The 11,365-nt window shown below is 36.8% G+C and overlaps 1 protein-coding gene across 1 annotated transcript in view; it reads left to right on the top strand.

Annotated features, from left to right (window-relative positions):
- The first annotated feature begins 205 nt into the window (after positions 1–205).
- Kcnt2 (potassium sodium-activated channel subfamily T member 2) overlaps positions 206–11,365 on the top strand; it is a 411,713-nt gene continuing 400,553 nt past the window's right edge. Inside the window, exon 1 of the mRNA XM_048430982.3 lies at positions 206–866. Within this exon, the coding sequence (XP_048286939.1) occupies positions 772–866 (95 nt within the window). The 5' untranslated portion in view covers positions 206–771. The remainder of the gene's footprint in view (positions 867–11,365) is intronic.

Raw genomic sequence — 11,365 nt, 5'->3', positions numbered from 1 at the left:
CAGAAGCTGAAGGCGACCACAACAGGGATGCTGGTGACACTTGAGATCAGTCCTGGGACCCCTCACCCTCTTCCCAGGAAGGGTCTGGAGCTCTGGAATAGGCTAATGAGCTCGCCCCCATTGGTCGTCCCCAAGGCACCCTCATGCCGTCACTGTGTTATGCTAATGAGGGGGAGGCTCATTGGCTGGGTCTCCAGCAACTGCTTGGAAAGACCTGAGCAGGGAGAGCCGAGCCCAAAGCCTTTGCTCCCGCCTTCCCCCCCACAGGCTGCACCCAGAGCCAGTTCTCTCGCCCGGGATGCCCTGGTGGGAGGTTCTGGTCCCTGCCTTTCAGGAAAGTGCCTGGCCTTCGCGCGGCGCTCACGCCCACCACCTGCCCTCTTTCTAGGCACCTCGCGATTCTTCCTTTTATTTCTTTTTTTGTCTGCGAAGAAACTTTTGCATTCCCGCCTCCCTACCCCCTACCCCCGCCCCACGGTCCCAGGGACCAGAGGCGGCACCGAACCTGGGGGCGGTTCCTTGGCAGCGCCGGTTCGAATCGCAGCCAGACTTTTGCTCCTGTGCTCGGTTTGCATCATCCCCATCACACCCTTGGGGAAGAGGAGCCAGCCCCCTTTTCAGCCACAGCTTCCGGCCAAGCGACCCCTCCTCCTCCGGGTCCCCCCAGGCTCTTCTGCCACCTTCCTCAGCACGGTACCCCTCTTCAGCACTCTCTGATCCTCGCTGCCCTCCTCCATCCCTTGTTGTATGTTGCCCACCCCTTAAGGAAGAATGGTTGATTTGGAGAGCGAAGTGCCCCCTCTGCCTCCCAGGTACAGATTTCGGGATTTGCTGCTAGGGGACCAAGGCTGGCAAAATGATGACAGGTGAGTGGCTTGGTGCCGTGTTTCAAGAATACTGCTTGGAAGGGGACAAGACTGGAGAGATGTATGGACGATGGAGGGAGAGAAAGGGAGAGGAACACTGAGGGGACTCTGCACCGCTCCATTTTGACTCTGTAGAGCAGTGGCTGTGGACAAGGAACTCTTCCTTCCCACTTTCTCATTCTTGCGATGCATTTGTTGCATTTAGTCTTTCCGTGCTTCTTTGGTTGTGTATGAGGCTGCACGCAGAGGTACAATCACATTGAAATGGCATGCAGTTTCAGTGTCAAATGTTTCTTGTTATTTTCCCTTGGTGTAGCTAATCCACCTCATAAATGCATCCAAGAGACTGAAAAACCACAGTAGAAATCTACAATCTTCTGCACCCACTTTCTTACTCCTTGTCCATGTTGTCTCGGCTAGATGCTGGCTTGTCACTGGGGATTTTCTGCTGTTAAAATATTTGGAGTTCAGGTGGGCAATTGTCTTAAATATGTAACAGGTAGTTAGTGAAGCAAGAACGCTCGGAATAGAAAATACACCAGGCAGTGGTTTCTGTAGCATGATTAACATATTTTCACCTAAATAATGCATATCTCAAAATAATAACATAAATTTCAAAGCGGAAATATTTATTACTAGAAAAGCATTGCTCATGTGTTTTATCAATGACATTAAATCTTTGTGCAATTTAACTTACAAGGCGCTCTGTCTAGGTCTTTTTAAATTTTTTCCTTAACACACACTTATGTTTAATTGAATTGTTTTCTACAATTGTAATTTCATATACCACATGCCACATTTTCTTGTTTTTAGTAAGATATGTATAGCTAAGCTCTCAATGAAGCTTAAATGATTCCCTGAAGTTCAGTTTTGCATTACTGTTTTATCTGAATTAGATAAATGATCTATTATTGGTCCAATCTGAATTATCTTCTGCATCTACCACTGGGCAATATGCACTCTGCTTTTTCATCACCTTCTCAATTCGCAGTACCAACACACATTCCAATACTTTAGGAATTCTATCTTAGACTTTTCAGGCATCTTTCTTGGTCTCATATTAGTAAGCTAATGACGTATGTATGGATGCTTTGTGGAGGATACTGTTTCCAGTGAATCTCTTCTTTTTAGACAGAAAAACCTTGCATCTTGCTTAGAAATTTAAAGACAAAGTTCATGGGTTATTTGCTGTATATCTAAAAGAAGGTGCTAATTGGAATTAATTGGAGTTAATTGGATAATTAAATGGATGTATAGATGAATTTACAGTGCTAACTGACATTTAGATAAACTATCTTGTCCTACAGAAACGACTTAGAAAATTCAGCATAGGGATTCTGGTGATGGGATTTACATTTCTTTCAGGACTTAAGGCTCATTACTTCTAGAACAGAAATCTGTGTAGGAAATATGAGATAGTTTGAATTCTTTGAGCACACACTGTCTACAGTGGCATAGTGCTATTTCTTTGTTTCAACTCTATCCCAATGCTAACTGGTCATGTGGTTGCCCTTACTTAGTGTTTACTGATATAGAGTCTGGCCTAGCTGCACCTCCTATATATATCCCAGTGTGTCACTTTAAAAACCTTGGACATAGTCATTTAAAATTTCTGTATCTGAAAAAGGTTTTTTTTCTGCTTAACTTTACTTTAAAAATCTGCTTACATTTATCATTGACATGAAGTATTGACTACTGATGAACTGTTTTAGATGTTCAAAGAGTTTAGAAGATTTAACTGATTTTGAGGCCTTGTAAAAATATTAATATTAAATTGGGTTTATATTTGTTATTAACCTTTGAAGGCCAGATTGTAAGAATCAGAGAAAACCGATTTCAGTGTTTTGCTTATACCCACTTAGGTGAATGGTCTTGCATAAAAGTAATTTGGAGACCATGATATTAGTAATCTTATGTTTATAGTGTGAATATGTAATTTTAAAATGTCTCCCTTATAGCATAGTGATAAGGAAGAAGTTCAAATGACACATTACTAATGTTTTACATTGAATTAGTGCTCATACTTGCCTTAAACATTAGCCATTTATTTTAGCAACAAGGGTACTAGGATTCTGGAAGACTGAAGGAATGTCATGGATACTATCTCTTATAAGAATAAAGATAATTCAGCTGGACAGTGATGGCCCATGCCTTTAATCCCAGCCCTTGGGAGGCAGAGACAAGTAGATCTTTGTGAGTACAAGGCCAGCCTCGTCTACAAGAGCTAAATTACAGGACAGGTTCCAAGAAAAACAAACAAATAAATAAATAAATAATAAATGAAATAAAAATAAAGATATAAAGATAGTTCAAGATAAGTCAATTTAAGTTTCTTGTGACTCCAGTTCCTCAAAACTCTACATACTATCAGGAAACTTGAGTTTCTTCCATTTGAATTACAAATTATAAATTCATGGCTCCTACTTTGGTGTGGTTTCTTTCTAAATGTTGTTTGTCTTAGTTACAATTCACAGTTGTACTTCTTTCTTTTCTTCCTCTTTTTTATTTTGGGAAATTAATCTCATGTGCAATAAGTAAGCTATGTCATTACTGTTTGAAAAGATCACAAGTTACTCTTTGCAATTAAGTATTAGTAAAAAGTTTAATCTTCTCAGCTATAGATGTTGATTCAGCTCCCAAGGAGTTGAGGAAGAAACACTTCCATGAAGTAGTTTGCAGACTCTCTCCACCAACAGATGCACCGAGGACCCTGTTCATAGCTTTTAGACTTCCTTCTATGAATAACTCTCTGTAGATAACCTTGAGCTTATTCTGACCAGTACACATATAGTATACAGCTAATACTTTTAATATGCATGTAGAAGTATTACACATGTAATATTTATAGTGTGTGAATACATTATTTCATTGTCTTTTTATATAATCAACTCTTATTTACATCCTTTTCTGTATAGAATATGAATTAATCTAGCAGTGTTCAGAATGGTTCATGCCATTAGTTCTATGAGACTTTGAACTAAATTTGAGACTTGCTGGATGGCAACATAACTTTTGTCTCAAGAATGCCTGTTGTGCATGTAATACACATTTATTTCTTTGAAATCCTGAGAATAACACAAAATATAATCCAAATAAGTTTTATAAATGATTTTTGCTCATCTCTTCCTTCAGCTATTATTTGAGTGCTTGTTTACCACTGGTCTTATTATGTTAGGTCTGAGAAAAACATACAGAGAAATATGAAACATTCTTTCTTGTTATGGAAGTAATTATTGAATAGCAGGTGAATTTTCTCAAGAATAATACTGACAGGATTGTTTCTGTTATTGACTGTGTCCTAGAAATTTTATGTCTTAAAATGTCAAGAAAATTTTGTATCCTTTGGGGATAGTATATTCCACGTTAACTTGGAAATAAAGCATGTGCAGTCATCATACTATAAAGGGACTCAGGTCTTCAATTCATCTTTAGAATATTTTGTGATTTCATTTTTGTTTTATGAGTGGAACTCATACATAGAGACTACATCCTGTTGGCTTCTCACAGAAGGTGCTCTGTAATAATTAGACCCATAGAAGTGTTGAGAGCCTGTGTTTTATATTTAATGTTTCTGTTATTGTAAAACAGTAACAATTCAAGGTATCCTCGTGCAGTTAAACACTGGAAACTCTCAAGTTTTAAAGACTTCCAGCAAGTTAATACTGGCCTTTATCTTCTTTTGTTTTGAATTATTAAATTTTAAAGTTTAGAACACAGTGAACTCTATGTCAACAAATTGTCACAGTTCTGATTACTGCTAATGGACAGATCTCAACTGTAGTCATAAGAAGTAGGCCACTTATTTAAGTAACCACTCTTGTTTTCAAATGTTAGGGCAGTTATTTCACCTAGAGTAATTTATGAATATCCTTTCTAATTTATATGTGATATTTAAAATGTATGTAAGCAAATTCCTGGTGATTAGAACTAAAGAAGGATTTGAACAAAGAGTATAAGTGAATCAATAAATAATTTAAAAGATATCGATAAAGTAGACAAATAATTTGAATAGATATTGCAGTAGTTGAAATTTTTTAGGTATTAGACTACAAAATATATTACTATATGTAGTAGAATTAGGAATGGACTTTACAATGCCATATGAAACATTTGTATAAGTCACCAATTTATCCCCACCAGGAAATGACATAATTTTAGACGGTAGTTATTGATTATAAAATATAATTCACATTATTTTATACAAGCTAAGAACATTCTAAGTTCCATTAAGTGCATAAAATGACATTTTTACTATTTCAGTTATATAGTGCAATTAAATATATATACAAATATATATATATATATCACAAAAATGATTTAACTTTTATTATTTAAACTATATTCCTGCCAGGATGTAGTGATTCATGCCTTTAGTGCCAGCAATCTGGAGGCAAAGGCAAGTGCATCTATAAGTTCGAGGTTAGCCTGTACTATAGAGCAAATTCCAGGACAGCCAATGCTTCAAAGAAAAACCCTGTCTTGTAAAACCAATCTATATATCTCTATCTATCTATCTATCTATCTATCTATCTATCTATCTATCTATCTACCTACCTACCTACCTATCTATCCATCCATCTTTCTGTCTAAACACACATTCTAGAAAAATCCTTAGTTTCTTACCACCATCAACTATGCATGAAAAACCAGCAAAAAGAAAGCAAAGAAAAACCTAATCTGATGTAGTTATCAATACAGAACCATAACTATCACTCTTATTTTGCATATGTTTGCTTATGTATGCTTGTGTACATGATGGCATGTGTGGTGAATGTATGTGTGTGAGTGGATGTGCAAGTACCTGTGCACTTGTGTGCCCATGAGTGTTGAGGCAGATTATCATCCACCAGGTGTTTTCCTCAACCACACTTCACTTTTATTTACATCTCTAACTGAACCTAGAGCTTGCCTTTTTGGTTAGCCAATCATCAAGAATGAGTATCAAATACTTAACCCACTGATCCACCTTGCTGGCCATAAATTTATGTTCAGCATAATACATGAAACACAAAGAAAAATACATTGATATTATTGATTTTAAAGTGTTAGCAAGAATTCAACCATCACTATTTTTTTTATAGAATATACAGTTTTCTTTATGACATATTCAAACTGGAATTTAAAATTAGTTGGTCTGGGGCAGTTAGAACACAGCAATCTCATTTCCTATACAACGTATGAAATATTTGGAAAGCATTACACCTTCCATTGAACCCGTACCTTCAACTTAGGCTTAAGGATAGGTGCAAAAGCATGTTTAGATGACTGACTTTGGAAACGCTTTTGATTAAATTAACTATAGTACTAGAATCACTCCCCTTCTTTTCTAGTAGTAACATATCTCAGCTTCTGCAAAACATACCTTTGAGGATTAGCATGATGGGTTAGTAGGAAGAAGTTGTCGATATTAAGTCTGACGGCTTGAGTGTAGTCTGTAGGACACACATGGCAGAAGGAGCGAATTGATTCTAGCAATTCTCTGACACTCCCATCTTTCACCTCCACCAAGAATCAATAAATACATGCTAAAAAATCAATTTTTATAGAGAATATAAAAAGTACTGAATACAAATGAATGCTAAATATAATTTTGCTCTCCCCTGATGACACAAAGCAAAAAGGAGAATGATAACATACATATTTATTGGTGCCGTTTGCCAGATTATGGTTTTCTTTTTCTGATATTAGTAGTAAATGCTGTCCATCCATGTGCAGCTATTTCCATTCATATTCTTGTTTATAAGAATCTTTTTAAAAATTGATGTATTACTTCACCATTTTTATTAGCATCTTTATGTTTTACCTGTGTCATTTATATGCCAAGTTGGTCTAAGTTTCTTTAGAAAATGAAGCAAAAAGGTATTTTTAAGGAGTTTATTTAATTCTTTTATTTGTTTAGTGAAGGCGTAAGTCACAGACAATCCCACACCAGTTTGGAATTATGATTAATAGAATGGTTATTTATTCAAAGGGGAAAAAACTTACAGATTACCGTCCCAGACAACAGCCCCTCCGCGCGAACAGGAAAGGAGTCCAGGGGCCGGAAACGGAGCCGGAAGACAAAAGGAGAGTGGAGGACAGCCGCTGCTTTTTTTAAAGGGAGAGACCACGCCCCAATGGGCTGGTAACTCAGCGGCGATTGGCTGAAGGAGCTGAAGGAACTCCCACAGCATCTCCCCCTTTTGTTTAAGTAAGAGAGTTCTAAGCCTACTACGCAATTATATACAATAAGTACAAACCTACGAAATTATATACAATAAATACAAATATCCTATTCTAACTAGCTTAAGTCTTGTATAACAAATAACTTGGCCAAGTCATGAAAGGAAAGTAACTACATTTATATAATCTTCAATCCCATCGAAGATCTGAGAAGGGAAATAATGTTATCTGAGTAATTAGGAAGTGCAATCAAACAACTTCCAGAACATGTACCAAATCGCAGAGACAACTGGCTACCTGGACAAACACCCAAAGTCACATTTGCAGCGTTGAAGCAACCAACTTTGGCTAAGGCCTGATGTAACTGACATACCATTTTCAAAGGCAAGAAACTTCAAAACTATCTTACCCTGTCTTGGCAGGATATGACAGTCTTGTTTTATCCATTTACGGATATTCTGTAACTCTGTCAGTAGTTGAGGTATGAGCATTTCTTTACCCAAAGGCCAGTTCTGCCAAGAAGAAAGGCTCCAGGTGGAGTGTCTTTGGTGCTCAACATTCTCTCGGGCATAGATCAGTGTTGCCAGGAGTGATTGTGTCTCCCTACCATAGAACTCTGAATTAGATTAAAGGCCATTTTCTACAGCTCTTTGAAGAGGTTAAAGATTATCTATCTATACTGAATATAATCTCTATATATCTAAAGAACCTGATTAGTCTAATTATAAATGACAAACTTAGATGACTGTTGATCTATATAATTCTCAATATCTATCTAACTTAAAGACTGAGATAATAAACAAGTGTGCAATAAATGAGGACAATGAGACCTCCAAATATAAACAATGTGCAAGTATACATTGCAATATGGTAAATATATATCAATACATAAACAATATATAAGTATCTTAATCAGAGGTAGAAGTGTACAATGCAATATGGTAAATATACATATATCAATACAATATATATATACAAATACATAAAAATGTTTTAAACAGAAGTAGAAGCATGAAGCATGCATGCATAAAATAGTCAACATAATTTAACTTTGTATCAATATATAAGAATCGATACCAATATGTTTGTCTAAAAGCAATAACTCACAAGTACAAATCTATTTATCCCATAATCCAATTATCCCTCCTTTTTTTTTTTTTTTTTTTTAAGATTCCTGTGCTTATAAAATTCCTCCCCCAACCCTCAACCGTATACTAATTATAACCAACCCCTAAATGATGTCCCTAAACCCAAGGACAAACTTTATTGGGAGAGGGGACGTCGTTCTCTAGAATTACTTCCAGCTGTCATGGGGGCGACGTTCTTTCTGGGGGATCCTGTGAAAGTAAAATGATGGTTAAATTTCAAGATCAATGTCTTTTAAAATTGCAAATAGTCTCTGAGTATTTTGTGGAGGTCTGGCCAGAATGTTGTACAAGATGTGCACCATTTCAGCACGTTGGAACCGTTTTGTGCAGCTGGTACCCAAAACAGGTCTTGTAGTAGCGCTATCAGTATCATGACGTCATATCAACCAGGTGGAGTTGTTGTTATGGGGCCCCATCTTCTTCCTGGAAACTTCAAATGTCACTGTAGGAAAAACTCATTGTTCATTGTGGAAAACTTAAACATTAATTATATAGACATATACATGAATACCTATATTCAATGAGAGACATGATAGATATATTTAATGAAGGTATGATAGATATGAAGAAAAGTAAAGATGTTTTCTAAACTCATATTTCCTTCTGTCCCATATCATGGCTCTTGACATGAGACAGAAACTCCAGAAACTCTGGGTTTTTCTTTAAACAACAGGCTTGGAATTAGAGAGGGACTGAGCCAGAGTCCAACTCTAAAACCAGCTCTATAAATTTAGAAATATGATTTAGTATATGGTACTTACAGAACCTATTCAGTTTTCTTGATAGTCCCTATTGGGCCGTTATTTTCCATCTGTCAGTATTCAAATATCCAGGGTCCCTTGAACTTTTCAAAGATCAGTGTTTTCCTGTGGAGATAAGAACAGAACCCTGCCCCCATTCTATATGCTTTTCTTACCACCTGTATGGTTATCATCATTGTAGATGCTGTCATTTCTCCTTTCCAAGAGGTTTCTCCTCTTCAAATCGAACCTTTATTAATTTTGATGGTATCCACAATTTTTCTTCTCCTGTGGAAACAAGAGCAAAACCCCTTCCCCAACGTAGCACATCTCCTGGCTTCCATTGAGAGGTCAGCACGTCTTTGAAATAAACAGGTTGGTTTAGTTCAGAAGTTTTTTCCATTATCCAATGCCTCTCTGCTGCTGTTGTTCCTTTCTCATTAGCATTAAGAAAATTCAAGGTTAATAAAGCATTATGCAATCTATTTCTGGGGGTATCTTTCATCCCTTTCTGTTTGTTTAGCATATCCTTTATAGTACGATTTGATCTTTCTATAACTGCCTGACCTGTAGGATTATTTGGTATACCTGTAACGTGTTTTATATTATAATAAGCAAAGAAGCGTTTCATTTTCTTAAATACATATGCTGGACCATTGTCTGTCTTTATTTGTGCAGGTATACCCATGATGGCCATAACTTCCAATAAATGTGTGATTACCGAATCAGCCTTTTCTGAGCTCAGGGCAGTTGCCCATTGAAAACCTGAATACGTGTCTATGGTGTGGTGTACATATTTTAATTTACCAAATTCCATAAAGTGGAACACATCCATCTGCCAGATTTCATTCCTTTGAGTACCCTTTGGGTTACTCCCTGCAGGCAATGGTGCTTGATTATAGAAAGAACAAGTAGGACATCTCTTTATAATGTCCTTAGCTTGTTGCCATGTAATGGAAAACTCTTTCTTTAAGCCTTTACTATTGACATGATGTTTTTTATGAAATTCTGAGGCCTGCAGAACGCTTCCAATCAATAATTGGTCAATTTCAGCGTTACCTTGTGCTAGAGGCCCAGGCAGACCGGTATGGGACCGGATGTGTGTTATGTACATTGGACAAAGCCTATTCCTAATTATGTCCTGTACCTCGATAAACAATGAAGTCAACTCTGTGTCATCTGGTATGAATTCAGCGGTTTCAATATGCAAGATAACTCTTTCTGCATATTGTGAATCTGTAACTATATTAAGAGGTTCTTTAAAATCCCTTAGCACCATAAGAATGGCATATAATTCTGCCTTCTGGACAGAATTATAAGGGCTTTGTTCCACCTTACTCAATTCTTCCGATTTATAACCTGCTTTCCCTGATTTATTTGCATCGGTATAAAATGTCCGAGCTCCAGTTACTGGAGCATCACGTACAATTCTAGGAAGAATCCAAGAAGTTCTCTTTATGAGGTTAAGTCTATCACTTTTGGGATAGTTGCTGCTAATTTCTCCCAAAAAATTAGCACAAGCTCTTTGCCATGGTTCATTATCTTCCCATAACTTTCTTATTTCCTCAGTAGTAAAAGGCACTATAATTTCTGCTGGGTCTATACCTGCTAGTTGACGAAGTCTCAGTTTACCTTTTATAATTAATTCTGAAACCTTTTCTACATAAGTTTTTAATTTTTTACTTGGTTTATGAGGTATAAATATCCACTCTAAAATAATATCTTCCCTCTGCATTAAAATCCCTGTAGGAGAAATTCTGGAAGGCAGTATGACTAGGATGGAACTAAGATTCGGGTTGACCCTATCCACATGTGCCTCCTGTAATTTTTCCTCAATCATTGTCAGTTCCTTTTCTGCTTCAACTGTCAATTTTCTGGGACTATTCAAATCCTTATCACCATCTAAGGTTTTGTTTAAATGAACTATTAGATCAGGTGTTATCCCAACAGCTGGTCGTAGACTGGAAATATCTCCTAACAATCTTTGGAAGTCATTAAGAGTCCGTAACCGGTCTCTCCTAATTTGTGCCTTTTGTGTTCGAATTTTCTCTAACCCTATTCTGTAGCCTAGGTAATTAATAGAATCTCCTCTTTGAATCTTTTCAGGGGCAATTTGTAATCCCCACCTAGGCAAAACTTTCTTTACTTCTTCAAACATACTTTCCAAAATATCTTTATTTGAATCAGATAATAAAATGTCATCCATGTAATGATAAATTATGGACTTGGGAAATTGCTTACGAATTATTTCCAGTGGCTTATTAACAAAATATTGACACAATGTGGGACTATTGAGCATCCCCTGTGGGAGGACAGTCCATTGATATCTCCTAGTAGGCTGAGAATTATTATAAGTAGGCACTGTGAAGGCAAATTTTTCTCTATCCTTTTTTTGCAAAGGTATAGTGAAAAAACAATCTTTCAAATCAATAACTATAAGAGGCCATCC

Source organism: Myodes glareolus, chromosome 5, assembly GCF_982192425.1.
Source record: "Myodes glareolus chromosome 5, mMyoGla1.1, whole genome shotgun sequence".
Classification (NCBI taxonomy): domain Eukaryota; kingdom Metazoa; phylum Chordata; class Mammalia; order Rodentia; family Cricetidae; genus Myodes; species Myodes glareolus.
Note: the sequence above shows the minus strand (reverse complement) of the source record. Positions and strands in the feature narration are given on the sequence as shown.